This window comes from Musca vetustissima, unplaced genomic scaffold, assembly GCF_032173495.1.
Source record: "Musca vetustissima isolate MV318-11 ecotype Yass unplaced genomic scaffold, APGP_CSIRO_Mvet_v1 utg17428, whole genome shotgun sequence".
NCBI lineage: Eukaryota > Metazoa > Arthropoda > Insecta > Diptera > Muscidae > Musca > Musca vetustissima.
This window is the reverse complement of record NW_026876072.1, coordinates 114,870-133,855: the sequence shown is the minus strand read 5'-3', so window position 1 is coordinate 133,855 and position 18,986 is coordinate 114,870. Positions and strand designations below refer to the sequence as shown.

The following is an 18,986-nucleotide window of genomic DNA, read 5'->3' as shown; positions in this document are numbered from 1 at the left end:
TGTATGCAATCTAATCACGTAGCCGTCTTCTTCTTCTTTTCGTGTAATCATTCACAGGGGATTGTTAGCAGAGTTGCCAATTTGTGGCAAAATGGCGAGAGAAAAAAAAACGCCAGAAATGTGTGGGATTTTATTTTGCAGGGAAGAAGATATTTAATCTCATAATTTCAAGGGTTGTCGGAGGTATAAGTGTGGTTTTTTTTAAAGAAAATTTATTAGGGACTATCCACTTTATAGTCGAGGAATTTGTAAGTACATTTTTTAAAGACTATGAACACAATTATAGTGGATTTTTAACAGATATTTGTGGATGGTATTGGACAATAAAATGTGAGAATTTTTATAGATATCTTTGGAGGGGTTCGTAAGTACAGTAGTGAGATATTTCGAGAGCAAGACCAAATGCTTGTATTTTTACAGGAATTGTTAAAGGTCCTAAAGGAGAACAAAAGCATGGATTGCTAATAATATATAGATTTCTTATAGGTCTTGAGAGGGTCTTGTGAGAAAAGAAGCGTGGAATTCATAAAGAATTTTTAGAGGATCTCGTAAGACGAGAAGGGTGGATTTTTTAAGAATTTTATAGAGGCCCTCCTAAGACGAGAAGCGTGGATTTTTTTAAGAATTTGTAGAGGTTCTCGTAAGACGAGGAGCGTGGATTTTTTAAAGAATTTTTCAGAGGTTCTCGTAAGACGAGAAGTTTGGATTTTTTAAATAATTTTTTAAAGGTTCTCGAAAGACAGGAGCGTGGATTTTTAAAAAAAATTTTAGAGGTTCTCGTAAGATGAGAAGCTTGGAATTTTAAAAAAAATTTTAGAGGTTCTCGTAAGACGAGAAGCTAGGATTTTTAAAAAAATTTTTAGAGGTTCCCGTAAGACGAGAAGCGTAGATTTTTAAAAAAAATTTTAGATGTTCTCGTAAGACGAGAAGCGTGGATTTTTAAAAAAAATTTTAGAGGTTCTCGTAAGACGAGAAGCGTGGATTTTTAAAAAAAAAATTTAGAGGTTCTCGTAAGACGAGAAGCGTGGATTTTTAAAAAAATTTTTAGAGGTTCTCGTAAGACGAGAAGCGTGGATTTTAAAAAAAAAAAATTTAGAGGTTCTCGTAAGACGAGAAGCGTGGATTTTTCAGGTCAGGTCTCTGATACCTGCTGCCTTTAAATTCCTTCTTTATAAAATTCAGGTCCCTGATGTCTTTAGAAAAGTTCTTCTTTATAAAATTCAGGCCCCTGATGTCTTTAGAAAAGTTCTTCTTTATAAAATTCAGGCCCCTGATGCCTTAAAAAAGTCTTCTACATAAAATCCACGCCGTATGTGGTCCTTGAAAAAGTCTTCTACATAAAATCCACGCCGTATGTGGTCCTTGAAAAAGTCTTCTATATAAAATAAAATCCACGCCGTATGTGGTCCTTGAAAAAGTCTTCTATATAAAATAAAATCCACGCCGTATGTGGTCCTTGAAAAAGTCTTCTATATAAAATAAAATCCACGCCTTATATGGTCCTTGAAAAAGTCATCTTTTTAAAATCCACGCCTTATATGGTCTTCGAAACAGTCTTCTTTATCAAATCCATGCCTTATGTGGTCCTTAAAAAAGTCATCTTTATAAAATCCACGCCTTATATGGTCCTTGAAAAAGTCTTCTTTACAAAATCCACGCCTTATGTGGTCCTTGAAAAAGTCTTCTTTACAAAATCCACGCCTTATGTGGTCCTTGAAAAAGTCTTCTTTACAAAATCCACGCCTTATGTGGTCCTTGAAAAAGTCTTCTTTACAAAATCCACGGTTATGTGGTCCTTGAAAAAGTATTCTTTACAAAATCCACGCCTTATGTGATCCTGGAAAAAGTCTTCTTTATAAAATCCACGCCTCTGTTGTTTATTGAAAAGACCTGTCTAACAAATCCACGTCAAATGCGTAAAAAAACGCCACCTTATCCACACTATGTGCTGTCATTTCGTAATGAATTACCGGTCACATCAAAGCGCCACGCAGTTCACAGTGAATTTCATTTTCACCCTCAAATTGGGTTACCAATTACCGACCGCTGTCATCTGAAGAATTGCAATTGTTTGGACCCCCATTAACAACTTTGTTTACATCCTCCTCTTGAAACTGACGAAATTTTCACTGCCCGAAAATGGATGTCCAACCAGATGGTGAACCGAAAAAGATTTTCCTAACAAAACCCACTGAAACAAAGTCCGAAGAAAAGCCGACATCTTCTCGGGCCAAAGAAAATCGTGGACAATCTGAATGGGTACAAATACCACCACCAAAACGGAGACCGCCACCACCAGATAACATGGAAGAGGAAGAAAATATAACCAATCATAAGAAGCAGAGGTATTGGAACTCCTATGAGGAGATGCATATCATAGAGTTGTGGCGTCGCTATAAGGATGAGGTTACGGAGTTTAATAAAGCCCTACCGGTACATCGTAAAATTATGGTGGGTATGCGTCAAAAGGAGATGCTTGTGACGGGACAGGATTGTCGAAGGAAATTGAATACCCTAAATAATCGATATAAGTAAGTTGTGGGCGGTAGAAAGGGAGGGGTATGTTATTGGTTAGGGACTTTAATTAACATTTTCTTCTTTTTGCAGGGCTGAGTTGGAGAGCCAAAAGCTGACGGGAGTGAAGTCGGAGTGGCGTTTATTCCCCCTTATACACTGCATCAAATCACCGAAAATAAAACAATTTGATCCCTGGCATGAGACCCTGGTAAGATTTGGAAAAAGAAAAAAATCCACACCTATGTTGCTCCCTAAAAAATCCACCCTTTTGTGGCTACTTAAAAAATCTACTCCTTTTTTATTCTAATTCTTTTAATATTTCTTTACGTTTGTTCCAGGTAATTCGCAAAGTACTGGAAAAAATACCCAAACCTCCGGAACCAAAACAATTGGCCCCATCCCAACAACAAGTTTCCCACAGAGTACAACAACCGATACGTCAATATTCCAATACCACACACATGTCAACAAATCGTCAAAATACCATGGCCAACAATTCTGCCGGTCAATTAATTGCATCAATACCTCTTAAATCCATCGCGGGCGGTGTTAGTTCCCTAATAACCATGGACAATATGGATTCCTCATCAGGATATCCCAATCCTGCCTCACGAACAAATATCCACAAACGTTCAACAATACTACCCATACGAAATATTACCCGCAAGAAATTGGAACAATTAAAATTGGAAAATGCCCTATTGGCTCAGCAGCGTGATGATGCACTGAAAAGTTTACGTATTGCCGAACGTAAACAGAAAATGTTTGAACGGATTTTGTATAGTTTTTTGGCACAAGCCGAGAATGGTATTCACATCGAGAATGTTGAGAAGTTATTGGCACTGTGTTAACTTCACGCGGTATCTCAAATTATTTTTAGGTTTTTTTCTTTCAAATTTTAAAAAACTAATTGAATGGTAGTTTCTTTTTTCATTATACGTTCCTTATTTCTGTTTTTTGAATTTATTAGAATATTTTTTTTTGTAATATTGGAACAATTTTTTAAGTTCTAAATCATTGCTAAAAATTATATATATACTATACACAAATTTGACCTGTATATTTGACATCAAATAATAAAAAAATAATGATAAAATTTTTATTTTTATTAAAAAAACTTTGCTACCCTTACCTTAACATTATTAAAAAAATATTTTTAAAAAACGAAGCCATGAAAGAATAATAATAGAATATTTTTAAAAAATCCTCGATTATTTTGGGGTCTATTGTAGACATCGGCCTTGAACATCCAGTCTTCAAAAAATTTTCTAAATAATCATTTTAAAATCCCTTGTCTTATTTTTTTTAATTTCCCGATCTTCAAAAAATATTTTTTTAAAAATCTTCTGCCTTCAAAACAATATTTAAAAAAATCCCCGGTCTTTAAAAAAGTATATAACAAATTTCCCAAAAAAAAGTATATAACAATTGTCAGCAATAAGGGACAGTTAAGCCACTTCCTGGGTATGGAGATCGAAAGAGAAGGTGAGGCGAGTATGATAAAATTGGGGCAAAGCCAATACATTTTCTATTACAACATCAAGTACCATTGGAACCCGGATATAAGGTAAATTGTAATATGATGACGAACGTGTAGATCAAACCGAGTATCAATCCCTCGTTGGAGCCTTTTTATATTTAGCCACGTCTACAAGACCTCAAAAAATGAAACATATTCTGAAGTACTTTGCGCGATCGATCGACAAGAAAGTAATATATCAATCTAATGGAAGTAACCTGGAAGGTTACGTGGATGCGGACTGGGTGGTAACCCAGTAGACAGACCGGAAATCATATACCGGATTTATTTGTTCAATGGGAGGATGTCCTAATCGTGGGAACACAGAAAGCAAAAATCAGTCGTTCTTAGTAGCACGATTTTTTTTAAATGTGGATTTTTTAAAAACAAATATTTTTGCAAGTTGGCGTGAATTATAAAAAAATTTTTCAAGTAGGCCGGGGATTTTTTTAAAAATATTTAAAATAAAATATTCCCGGGGATTTAAAAAAACATTTTTTAAAAAAGTTTTTGAAGATCGGAACATTTTTTTAAATTATATTTTTGAAGACCGGAGATTTTTTTAAAAAAGTATATAACAAATTTCCCATCTTTTAAAACTTTTTCAAAAAAATCTCCGGTCTTCAAAAATATAATTTAAAAAAATGTTCCGAACTTCAAAAACTTTTTTAAAAAATGTTTTTTTAAATCCCCGGCAATATTTTATTTTATTTTAAATATTTTTAAAAAAATCTTTGAAAAATTTTTTTATAATTCACGCCAACTTGCAAAAAAATTTGTTTTTAAAAAATCCACATTTAAAAAAAAAATCGTGCTACAAAAATATTTTTGCTTTTCTGTTTTAAAAAATGTTTTTTGAACAAATAAATCCGGTATATGATTTCCGGTCTGTCTACTGGGTTACCACCCAGTCCGCATCCACGTAACCTTCCAGGTTACTTCCATTAGATTGATATATTACTTTCTTGTCGATCGATCGCGCAAAGTACTTCAGAATATGTTTAATTTTTCTGAGGTCTTGTAGACGTGGCTAAATATAAAAAGGCTCCAACGAGGGATTGATACTCGGTTTGATCTACACGTTCGTCATCATCATTACAATTTACCTTATATCCGGGTTCCAATGGTACTTGATGTTGTAATAGATCACGAATGTATTGGCTTTGCCCCAATTTTATCATACTCGCCTCACCTTCTCTTTCGATCTCCATACCCAGGAAGTGGCTTAACTGTCCCTTATTGCTGACATCGAACTCACTTGCCAAATTATTTTTGATATGTATCCAAAACAACCATTTTGTCTTTGCACCCAATAATAATGTCATCTACGTAAACGGCGATCAACACTAGCATATTTCTCCTCATGCTTTTGTAGAGACAGGGTTCGTTTTCACATGGTTTAAAATTCGTCTTATCTCCCGTCCGCTTTGTTTCAGTCCATAAATAGCCTTATGGAGACATAGAACTTTGTTCGGCGAACTATTTACCTCAAAAGTCGGTGGCTCCTGCATATATACTTCATCATAGAGTTCACTGTTGAAATATGCAGTACTGACATCGATTTGATGTAAACACATTCCTTCCCTCACAGCCAGTGCCAATAAAATTTGAATTGTTGAGTAGCAAGAGACAGGTGAACATATCTTGTTGAAATCAATTCCGAATCGTTGGTGACTACCTCTGGCTACTAAGCGAGCCTTATACCACTCAATTTCACCGTTTACATTCCTTTTTATGGCATAGACCGATACATACATGGAATAGCTTTTTGTCTTCTTGGAAGATCCATCAGCGACCAAGTCTTATTCTTGCCAAGAGCACGTTATTCATCTTCCATTGCCTTTAACTATTTGTCCCCATTACTACCAGATATAGCATGCTCCACCGTATTAGGAATATTTTCGTCAACAGCATGACCTAGGACCTCATTAAGTTACTTTCGTGGACGACCAGGCTTTCCCTTAATAAGCACGTTATTCATCTTCCATTGCATTTAACCATTTGTCCCCATTATTACCAGATATTGCCTGCTCCACCGTATTTGGAATATTTTCGTCAACAGCATGACATAGGACCTCATTAAATTGCTTTCGTTGACGACCAGGCTTTCCCTTAATAATAATTTTAGGCCTACCTGCACCAACCTTATTCGGCATATCCTGTGCAGCACCAATTTCCTCATCTCTTCCACACCATTCTTCATACGTTTTGTTTTCCAGCTGCTTTGTAGGACACCTATTTCTAATATAAACGGCGGTATTTATTGCCTCTGCCCACAAAGCTGCTTTAACATTTGCATACACCATCATGGATCTGGCCATTTTCACAAGGCTCCGGTTGGCCCTCTCGGCTACCCCGTTTTGTTGTGGTGCATGAGGAACTGCCTTGTGATGCCTTCTTTATGAAGATAAATATCAAATCTTGAATTAATATATTTACTACCATTGCTTGAACGTAGTGATTTTATCTTGCAGTCTGTCTGCTTCTCAACTTGGGCTTTGAACACCTTAAATTTTTCAAATACCTTCGACATCGACCGCATAAAATAAACAAATACCCTTCTGGACTTGTCGTCGATAAATGTTACAAAGTATTTGGATCCACCAACTTAGGGTGTTCTAAAAGGACAGCACACATCTGTGTGGACAAGTTCCAATAAATCTTTGGAAATCGTCTGAGACTGGTTAGGGAATGGTAATACATGAACTTTACATGCCATTTACCATACCGTTTCTGGATAAATCATTTAGGCTCTTGAAGTTAAAATGACCGTATCTATTGTGCCACACCAAATTGTTGTTATCCATAACGAACAATTTCTCACACGGCTTGCCGTTGAATACAAACATGTTGTCCGTTCGGTCCGCTTGCAAAAAAATTTCACCATCTGGTCTCTTCACTGATGCTCTCTTCTAATCAAAAGTAACGGTTAAACCTTTGTCAACAGTCTTGTTCACCGAATTGTTCATAAAATTAGCTTGCAATTCCGGCGAGTACAAAACGTTTTCAAGTCTAATTTGAAAATCGTTGGCATGCATGCATGCACATAACCCTTACCAATAGCATTGATGCATTTGTCACCAGCAGCAAGCGCAATTCTCGTTGTGTTGTTACACATATGAGACGTCGCGCCGCTGTAAATGTACCACTACTCGCTTTCTAACGCCTCTGTCTCTGCTACCGCCAACATCGTCATCACTTGCTCTTTGTTGCTTTTCTTCTCGCACTTATTCGCAAAATGTCCCGTTAGATCACAGTTGAAACATTTTCCTTTGAAACAATTCTTGTTGGTTTGCTTCTTCTTGTCCGTTCTAGAATTCGCAGGTTTTGCGACGAATGATTTCTGATTGGTTATTTCATCCTCTTCTTATACCCCCCACCATAGTATGGATAGTATATTAATTTTGTCATTCCGTTTGTAACTCATCGAAATATTCATTTCCGACCCTATAAAGTATATATATTCTTGATCTTCTGAAGGAAGTTTAGGCCTAGCTCCCATACCCCCCAATTTTCGGCATTTTGCAGTTCTTGCAACTCCAGTACATGAAATTTGGTACATTGGGTTCCTATTGTGTACTAAATGTCTCCACAAAAAATTTTAAATATAGGTCCACTTTTTCTGTTAGCCCTCATATATTTCCTAATTTTCAGTATTTTATGGGTTTTGATCGCATTTTTCCACCGAATTAGCTGTAATTTAGTATTTTGAGTTCTTAGTAGGTACCAAATCACTCCACAAAAAATTGTGAATATATGTCCATTTTTTTGAATAGCCCCCATATAAGGGTAACCCCATTTTTCGGTATTTTGGGGTTCTTGAGCACGTTTTTCTACCGAATGCGTTGCAATTCGGTATTATATAGTCGTATATGGTAATATTCGCCCCCTTTTTGGGTAGTCCCCATATAACCCCCTTTTTTATATTAAAATAGTTATCTAATTTGTTCCGCGTTTTGGGTTTGGTTCTAAGACTCTATTGCAATCATTTCCCCTTCTGAGGATGTCGAGATAAATAACTAGAACGTAAAGTTCGATAATAAACTATTTCCCGTATTTAGGCCTAGCCCTTCTATGGGAGGTACCAAATGGAGTGGACCGATATTCCCCATCTTCGAACTTGAACTAAGTTTGGAAGAATTCTTGTCTTCTCTTTCCCTCTCTAACAGTTTTTGTCTTAGAGATGACAAACTAGGAAGATAATTGCGCGTTTCCATTGCGATCATAAAATTATTAACTTCGTCAGGAAGGCTTGACATGAGCATAATGGTCAGAAGCTCCACCTTAATCTCCTTATGTAATTTCTCGTACACTTCCGAGAACACGTTTTAATGCTGCACCACATTACCATTTGAGGCCATCTTCAAATTTAACAACTTCTTATACAAAGAAACTTTTTGAATCGGACCCTTCAGCATATAGTCCTCTTCCAGCTTTTTCCAGGCTTCATGTGAAGTTTTCGCATTCCTTATATAAGCCAACTGTGTTGGGAAATAGACGCGAGGACCTTCTCTTCTATTTTTTCAATTTAAAAAATTCCATCTTAAACAATTTATGTTTTTTTTACATTTCTTTTTTATAATATTTTTAATTGTGATTTTTTCTATTTTTATTTTTTTCTTTTCTAAAAGTCGAGGCGGAGATATATATATATAGAGACAGATCGAAAGAGATTAAGAGAGACTAAATTTATATAAATTTTTTTAACTTCAATGATTGTTTTAAGAACACAAAAATATATATTTATAAACAAAATTATGAAACCATTATTACATTATAATAATAATTAAACTTAAGATATTTTCTCTGTATACAATATTTTTTTAAATATAATTATTAAAGCACTAAAACTTAGTTTTCACAAAAAGGTGGATTTTAAATATATTTATTTATTATATAAAATAGAATGTTTATTTTTTGCACAAAGGAAAAGGGGGGAAACTATCAGGAGATAAAGGAATCTTCAAAATATTTTCTTTTAAATTAATTTAGAATAATATTGGTTATTTTTTCATATACAAGTATTAACGTTTGTATATTTGAAAACAATTGACTTGTAATATGCAAGTGTGTTGTTGTAGGTGTGTTATTATAATATTTTAATTTTAAACAATTATTTTTTTAATAAATTATATTTTTAGTTGCGTTGAGTTAGTATTTCGTTTTCTAAAAATTTTATTTATATATATATATATATATATATATTTTTTAATTTAACTATTTCTTTTCAATTATTGTAGTCGTTATTTAGTTTGCTTGCCAATTTGTTTTCGAAAACAAACATTTTTTTTCTTAAATATGAAAATGATGAGGACAATTTTTTTTTTCGTTAGTATTTCCTTGTTTTGCTGAATTAAAAAAAATATTTTGTTTTTCGCATAAGAATGTTATTGTTGTTGCCGGTATTGTTTATAGTATTAAATGCCTTAAATTCATGATAATGATTTAATGGATAATGGCTTTGTTATTGTAGTTTTAGATTACTTGCCAACGATCACCTGTATTATGACGGGGGTTCGATTCGGTATTGGTATTTAATTTTTGTAAGAGCACCAAGTGCAGTGAACTGAAATATGTTTCATATTTTCCTTTCACTGCCCATGATGTTCGCTATATTTTGTCTTCGTATTCTTATTTCTATATATATTTTGTTTTTGTAATTTTTTTACAGTCCTAAAAATGAGCATAATGTAAATGCGCCAAATAGTACCAATACAATAAGTATTATTGCTAACCAAGCTGGCATTGTACCTGCGGAATAGCAAGGGGAGATATTAATATTAAATTCAAATTAAATATGAGATCTATACTTACGTCTATGCTGTAAGCTATGTATGCAAACTTTATTGTCTACCGATATAGAGAGTACGGCCGCCTCGGTATCACTAGATATGGGTGGGCCCTCTTCATTGGTTACAGGCAAGAATTGTAAGCCAGTCACAAACATTGAGTGAGCATTGGGTATGTGTAGGACACGCTGGAAGAGAGGGGAAAGGAAATTTATTAATAAGGATTAAAATTTTTTTTTAATATTTTTTCAAGGCTTAGGGGATGATAGATGCCAAGCAATGGCTTTTTAAAAAATCCACACTACATCCACAAAATGTTGTGAGAATTGATGAAGATGCCCCAGCCCAGAAAGCATATAAAAGCGAACCAGCTAATGGTTCACGGAGAAGGGGAAGACCAAGAATAAGATGGAGAGATCCAGTGAAAGACAACATTGCCGAATATGGTCTTTCAAATTGGAAAAACTGCGCAAAAGACCGACGCGCCTTGAAAACTTTTTTAAGCTCGGTTTTTTGGAACGAAAGTTCTGTCACAAGCCATCTAAGGCGTGTATTTTTTAAAACCATCCACACAAGGCGTGGATTAAAAAAAAAATATTTTCAAGGGTCAACAACAAGGTCTGGATTTTTTAAAAATTATTTTTTAAGGGTTATTCGACTCACCTGCAAACTAAAAGCAATATACATGGAGATACTCCCCGAAAACATAGTGCCCACGGCAACAAAACGACCATCATCTCTCACGGCCAAAGACGCCAAACTTTCATCGATGCCAACAGCTATCCGCAATTTACCATTAGTACAATCCCATTGTTGAAGAAAGCCTCGCTGTTTTCCCACTTTACCCAACGGATTTGTTATGGTAAATAGACGATATTTATCACGTTGAGCCTCGATGGTACCATAACGGCAGCGTTTAAATAGATATTTTGCACCCTCAGGTGTGGCCCATTTCAAGTCGAATACCTTTTTCGATGTTGCCACATCCCATACCAAACCTTGGCCGTCTTTTGAGATTGTGATGATATACTTGGAATCGGGTGAGATGTCAATGTCATCAATTTCTTTCGAGTGGGCTCTGAAAGGGAAGAAAATTTAATAATTTAATTTTGTTTTTAAGGATATTGGGTAGTTTCTTACTCTATATCGCTGGTTTTCAGCATTTGTGGAAATGACCATACCCTCAAATGGCCATCGGTGCCACCCGTTGCCATAATATGACCATTGGGTGAGATGCGCACCACCCTTTGCAGTGGATCATTACCCAGGAAATCTGTTTGTACTGAATCTGCTGCCTTGATATCAAATTTCAATATCCTCTTGATATTGGCATTTTGATCTTGCTTTGGCGACGACTGTTTCTCTCCACCCGGTACATGACCATTGGCCACATCTTCCACCCCTGATGTTCCAGGTCTCCTTTGCCGTACGCCATTTTCATTTATATGAGAATCTGCTGGATTTTTTGTGGTTTCTTGCGTCACCGAGATTTCTTCCTTGCCATCTTCACTAACCACTCGTGGATTGACAAAATACATTTGACAATGGGACTCTTGGCCGGCACACAGATACGAACGACGGCCATCATTGCGTACGGCAAAATTCATAACAACATTGGAACCCGTCTCATGGCGTATTACCTCTTGGGCACAGAAGTGTTGGCCATTATGATAGATTTCATAGATTTCCTGGAAGCAAAATAGGAAGATATTAAAAGGGTATATTGATAACTTAAGGGCATAGTACTCACAAATCCATTGGCCACACCGGTTTTACTGGCTCCACCGCCACCAGCCACCAAAACATGACGGCTGGTCAGCATATCAACGGCATAAAGGGGGAAATTGACACGGGCCAATAGCCCATCGCTGGGTCTTCTTGTTGGGGCCATTTGTTGTTTGGTCTTATCTGGTGGTGTATAAACACTATTGTTGTTGTTGTTTTACAGTTGTTAACCTTAACCCCCTTTTTCGAAACAGATTCGTTTAAATTAATTATTGGTTTTGACTTATCAGCAGCTGCTCTAGGTTCCACCACAAAACACTAGTCATCTATTGTTGGTCGGTATGTCTGTCTGTCTATCTGTCGGTTTTGTTTGAGTTTGCTTTCTTTTCTGCTTTCCGATTCAATTTGTAGGGCAGCAGTCTTGTTTTTTCTTGTCCTGTTTTTGATGCCTTTGTTGGGAACTTTATTTTATTAATTATTTCCTTATTGTTATTAATTTATTGTGTATTTAACTATAATTATTATTGTTTTATTTATATTTCATTGTTTATTAAACAAATTATTTTTTTGTCAAGTTCCACGTATGATTTACCCGTCTCCACGTAAGGCTGAAACTAAAATTAAAAACGTTCCAGCTGCTATTCAAATGAGGGTGAAAAAGAAATGACCGCTAAAGAAGGAACACAAAGTGTAAAATGGAGAAAATTTATGAATAAGTTTTTAACAAGAAGAGTTTTGTTGAGAAAGAGGAATGGGAGAATGGCCGATAAGGGTTAACGCAAGTCGACATTGAATTGAAAGTGATTGGCAATAACAGCTGTTTGGTGTCAAAAAGTGTTGCCAAAGCCGCGCCTTCTACCTATGACTGCAAGACTGAATTAAAAACGTTCCATCTTATTCAGTCTAACTGAATGTCCATGGTAGTCTACTTGAATTCGATGCGAAATTTTGCCAATAATTAGAAATATAACTGATAAATTTGACAGATGGTTGTGTAAAAACAAATGTGTTTGTTTTGATACATCACCTTATTTTTTGTATCATGGACATGTCAGGCGATGTAATAGAATAATAGGGTTGCCAACGTGGTCTTTATCAAAAATTATTCCAACTGGCGAAACTTTTCAAATTTAAATTTCAAATTATTTGCTTTTTGGAGGTTTTGGAACAGAACAAAAATTTTATGTCTATGTTCTCACACACAAAACAACTGGCAAACATTTTCAAATTTACCAAGGAAAACCAGTGAGCGGAGCAGTATAGTCGGACGGGACCGACCATATTATACCCTATACAACTTCCATGAAAATTTAACTTTCTGTGGTTCTATATTCTGAGATTGGGCAATATTTCGCGATATTTGCACACTTTTGACTGGCTAGAGGTCAGAAAATGTTACTAATAATCAGTACAGCCCCTCTAATTACTTGTCCACATTCCTTTCACCATAGGTTGTGTTTGATGTTCGGCTTTCGACTCGAAAATAATTAATAATTAAGTTTTCGGTCCACTTCATCCGAAAAATTATTATCTGATAATCAACTAACATTTTAGGCGTTGTCCTTGACCATAACTGGAACCTCATGGAACATTTCAAAGCGATCAGGCTATATATCCGCCCTAAAGTGTGGTAATAGGTTACTAAATAATATATGAATACGTAAACACCTGTAAATATTTCAGTGTAACTCCCGCATCCGAGTACCTACGATACTATGATTGGTATCAATTTAAAGGTCAACCACTCCTCTTGGATATACTATCAACTTCTCGGGTCTATGTCCTTCAGGGGTAAATATATACGCCATAGTATACAAATTTTGTAATTTTTCACACAAAAATCAGGGTCCATTTGACCCGCTAAATATTGACCGATCCTTATAAAAACGGGCATGCTTATTCTTTGGCCCGACCCCCTTCTCCATGTGAAAATTCGCGGAGTTTAGGCCATAATTGCGCCCTCTGGAGCGACCAGAAAATTTAAAAAAAATAAAGTTTTTGGTCCATTTCATCCCCTAAATATTAACCGATCTTTACCAAAAACAATAGGGGTCTTCATTGGCCAGAACCCATCCTACATGCAAAATTTCCTGAAGTTTGGTCCATAACTGTGGCGTGTATCGTGTTTACAAATTATAATGGACAGACGGACGGACGGACACACATGTCTAGATCGAATCAGCTAGTCGAGATATGACGATCGGTATACTTAAAGGTGGGTCTAGGACCAAAATTTGCGGCGTTACAAACTTTTGGGGCTGCACAAAGCTATAATACCCTGACAACATAGTTGTGTAGGGTATAAAAATAATCGGATTTGACAGAGATAGAGACGTCCTACTAGTAACATTACTTACACAAAGTCGCGAAAAGGATGAGATAACAGTATGGCGCCCAACGTGGACTGTGTGTCACCGGTAACACTACTCCACATTCGTGAAAAGGCTGAGATAACCGTATGGCGCCCAACGTGAGCTGTGTACCACGTTATAGAATTTTGTCATAACATTTTTTGTAGAATGAATTGTGTATTACTGTATGCTATACGGAATCTATGTTGATGTCGGGCTACTGGAAAACTGCTTCACATAGCTGGAAGTGTTTTTATTTCAGGTTTAGGAAGGTTACAATCTAGATAGACTTCGTACAAAGAGATTCTGGAGACATATGGGATTCTGGAGACATATGAGATTCTGGAGACATTTGAGATTCTGGAGAAAACTAAAGAGATTCAGGGTATCGTGAGGTCCAAGTCCATACGCAGAGCATGTGTTTAATATCATGCTGCTGGAAGATATTGCATTCACATAGTATTGGTCCATTGCCTGGGTCACTGCTTCCGTGTGAAGCTGGTAATTTCTGCTCGATAAGCCTGTAGATTTAGGGGTTCTCTTTTTTACCGTTGGTCCTCTCTCTCTCTATAAATCATGTAGTTTTCTCCTTACATGTCTGGGTGGGGGAATTCTATCCATAAGATGATGGCATGTATAATTCCGACGATAACACCCAAGCAGGTACTGCATAGACAACATCCGGACGATGTACAGGTAAAACCATTGCCTCCTCATGCAAATGGTCCACTGGTGTCATAAGGAAGCACCCTGTCACAGTTCTCAGGGCGGCATTCTGACAGGTTTGTATCTTCTTCCACTGCGTATCGTTTATATTTGCGAACCACATAGCTTACCACCAACCGACCTATGGCTTTATAGGAGGTCAACAAGGACTTCTTATGAGCACCCCAAAAGCTGCCGGCTTGCGACTTAAGCACCTTGTTCCTGCTTCTCATCTCATCTTATCGCAAATAGCGGTGGTTTGCGCGAACAACTTAAATAAAGCTATCGAACATTACTCCCAAGATTTTGGGGTAGTTAGTGCACTAACGACCATGATATTCAGAACGAGCTTTATTGCAGCCGTCCATGTGGTGAACAGTGTGACTGTCGATATTAAGGCGGATATTTTCAAGTTCCTCAGATGGAAAAAATTTACGAGATCAGGTATGTAGAAGTTTAACCTCTCACAAATGTCATCGATAATGGGATGACATGCCGTAATAAATGCGGATGATCGTACAATCATCTGCATTTATTACGTTCTCTATGCCGTACGGTGGTTGTGGAATTTCAGAAAGGAAGAGGTTAAACAGTTCCTTGGGTAACTTCCTGTTTTACTCTACGGCTTTTAGACTTCTTTTTTCTGAATTCTACATATGACTGGCGATCACGTAATTGATATTCAATGTTTCAAACACGGTCGGAGATTCGTCTTCTCTATATTCTCAAACAGATTGGCGTGATTGACAGTATCGAAGGCATTCGATAAGTCAAGAGCCACTAAAACTGTTCTGTCGCAGGCCTGTTCTGGTTAAGTCCATGGGTGGTTATGATGTGTAATGCTGTAGTTGTACTGTGCATCCTCCGGAATCCATGTTGATGTTGAAGGACTGGAAACTTACTTCTCATCAAAGGGAGGAGTAGGACTCAAGCATCTTTGCTACTAGAGACAGAAGGGAAATCGGCCTGTAGAATTCACCTCTGCTGGCATCCTTGTATGCCTTCAGTAGCGGGACCACCCTGCCTATTTTCCAGGCTTCAGGAGATTCCTTCTGGACCCAACGTTTTGGATGATTTAGCGTTTCGAATGACATCTGCCATATCATCCTTCGTAAATTGTGGTGGAACCTCCTCGGCTCAGAGGGCTCTAATACGACGAAGCACACACACTTTTTCGCCTTGTCACTCTCGGGGTGCTCTATGAATTGCCGGTTAAAAAATTCGCGCACCTCAGTCACCTTTACGTCGTTAAACGTGTCATTACCTAGGACGGAATTAGGGTACAACTATTCAATGGGGAGATGCACACGTTAAGCACCTCTATTTGATCAGTACCACTCTTGACTGCTACCCCTATACACTCCATGTATACACTCCAAACACTTCGTTGCCGAAAAAGGATAAAGAGGCTGAAGACAACTGCCGCGAATTAGAAAATCAAGTTCATGAACTTAAAAGGGAATTGGTGGCGGCTGAAAATATACCCAGGCAGCAGGAAAATCATAGGAAAGGAGTTAAAGAAACGCTTCGAGCAGCAGAGGCCGAACGTGATGATTTGGCCAAGTAGATGGTCACCAATGCCGCAGACATTATGACAGCGAACCACACCGCGAAATCCTGTCGTTTAAAATAAAAAGGCGGAAGAATTGACACTTCGGAAAAGACAAGTGAAAAAGCGGAGGCGGAACGCGATAAGTTGGCCAGATTAATGTTCGCCCATGCAATCCCTTTTCTCCTTTTTTGTTATCGAACAAGGTCCAGCTGGGAAGTTGAAGATGTTGAACATGGATCATGTGCGGAAAGAAATACTTCCTGGGTAGGAAGATGAAGCTGGCGGACAATGGCAGTGAATCGATAACACAAAATTAATGGACCAGTCAGCAGCAGCCGTTAATTAAGGATGTTCCAGCCAGGAAGATTGCTCGGGTGGTGAATAGCGTTCCTATAAATCCTGGAAATATGGCCACTATGTTGGAGCCGGCAGCTATTTGTAAAATAAAAATCACGACCAATAAGAATGCCAATAAAATGAAGCATGTGGACAGAAGCGGGGAAAAATAGTAGAAGGAAGTCGCCACTTTGATGAGTCTTACAAATGGCACAGCCTGGAAGATGATGCTACTGCACAAATATGTGAAGAACCCAACTGGAAATTGGGTGACCGAGAATCCGATGAGGACGATTGTCAATGGTTCAGGCTGGAAGAAGAAGCCGGCAGAAAAATGTGGAGTTGACGATAAGAGAAGCTGGTTGGAGAGATGACGGTGGTACCTTGATGTAATCACCTAGCTATCCTTTCACTCCACAGAGAATATACGTACTGGAAAAGAAAAAGACCCCCTTGTTTAACCAGCATTTTAAATTTATTAAGACATTTCGAATATGATTCGAAACAATTTGTTTAACCCCATAAAAATGTAACCTTTCGTGTTTACGTCTTTATGCTCTTTAAGGAACAAAAAGAGAATATCCTCCATGAACTTAAATTTATGTCCACATAAATGCCGACTGCAAAACCTATCCAAAAAAGATCACAAAGGCTATAAAGAAATTCCCGACAAAATAAAAGAAGCTCATCACAGGTGACACTTTTAACTAACTGCAAACTTCCAGACTTCTTCTTAGTCTTGCAGAATTTCTGCTCTGCATTTACTGACCAAATATTTAAGCGAACCTTAGATGAGGTGGAGAAGTTTCATGCGTGTCATCGCTGCGGTCACATTTACAAAAAACTATGACCACAAATTTTATGACTCTATATGGGGTATTGTGGAGTCTTAGCGTTATTTTATAGAGGGTGGAATGGATTTTGATGGCCACACAGGAGGTGGAGGTGCATTTGATAACCCGATTTTGATGTGTTTCCCTCAATTATGCATGAGGAGCAGGAGTATGGAAGAAATTGATGTCGTCATCATTGTTAAAAGTCATAAAACGTCAGGCGGGATATCGGTAAAATTGAGATGTCTCTAAATGAGAGAGGGGTGTGAGGAGAGTCATAAAAAATGTCGCATGTCTGTGCATGCATTTTTTTGGGTGGGTGCGTGACGTCTGTGTGGGGTAATGGAGGTTTTTTTGGGGTGACAATGTGTGACTGTCTCACCCCCCTACTCGCTGGATGGATGCACATAATGGTGGTTAGGCATACATGTGTCTGCCGAACACTTAAAACAAAGTTTTGACATTCGAAAAAAACGAACATTTCTTAAAGGAAATAGGCAAGGATGTGTTCTGGAGATATGTTTGCATATATGAGGGCCTTATGAGAATGATGGGAGGAGCCACACAAGGGATGGATTTTTTCAAAAATATTTTTCAGGAACCATCAACAGGGCGAGGATTTAAAAAAAAAATTTTAGAAACAATCTATAAGGCGTGGATTATTTAAACATATTTTGTAAAGGGACCAACAATTAGTCCCGATTTTTTTAAAAATATTTTTTTAAGGGACCATCAGCAAGGCGTGGATTTTTTGAAATTTATTTTTAAGGACCATCAACAAGGCGTGGATTTTTTTAAAAATTATTTTTAGGGACCACTCAAACTTCTTGAAAAAAATTCTCCCTTTCCTTAACCCCCCATCCTAAGAAGCTGAGGATTTTTTCCTCGGCTTTTTTATATTCCGCAGGAAGAAAAAATGAAGAAAAAATAAAAACAATGTCTTGGCAAAAAGCAATCCCATTTAGTAGCCCAGACGTGTTATAGTTCTACAGCCACCTCCTACTCCTCCTCTCTCTCCCCTTAAAACATCTTTCGTGTGAGGTTATGTTTGTTTAACGCGGAACAACAATTTTTATTTTTGGCAACAGGATGCCGATGGGGGTTGGGGGATGGTAATACAGGAGATTACATCTTCAATATGTCTACATGTTACACATACACATGTAACTAGGTATGCATGTCGGTATGTGTGCGCATCACATGTTGCTTTATAGAGAATTTTTCTGTTTGGATACATGTTCTTGGGCCATTTATTGGAATATTTGTTTCTTTTTTTTGAAACAGGGAGTGCATGAAATGTGGGGTGGGGTGGAGGAGGGGTGTTTCAGAAAAGACTACCTTTTTATGACCAGCCATGTACTTTGTTTGTCTAGTCTAGACCATGAAGACGACGATGTTTTGGAGCTTAAATTGATGTCCCCACATTTTCATAAACGTGATGCTATCAAGGTAGTCGCAACCTGCAAAGCCACGTCTAGCCACCATAAACAAAAGTTTTGGTCCAAAACTTTTGGACAAGAAAATTAGCTTCCGTGTGTGTGTTTTTTTTTTTTGTGGAGAAAATTTAGGTCAAATTGGATTATCGGAATTAAAGTAAAGGAAAATAGAAGGATATTTGTAAAATAAAATATATGGGGAGATGTTTGAAAAATCTCCCCA

General features: G+C 37.2%; 1 protein-coding gene across 1 annotated transcript; it reads right to left on the bottom strand.

Moving 5' to 3' along the window:
• Positions 1–9,701: 9,701 nt before the first annotated feature.
• On the bottom strand, positions 9,702–11,718 carry LOC133338601 (prolactin regulatory element-binding protein). Its single transcript, XM_061546767.1, has 5 exons — positions 11,576–11,718; positions 10,966–11,513; positions 10,489–10,903; positions 9,851–10,013; positions 9,702–9,787 (listed from the first exon to the last, which is right to left on the bottom strand). Exons 1-5 carry the CDS (start codon positions 11,714–11,716, stop codon positions 9,702–9,704), a joined length of 1,353 nt encoding a protein of 450 aa, XP_061402751.1. The 5' UTR covers positions 11,717–11,718.
• Positions 11,719–18,986: the final 7,268 nt, after the last annotated feature.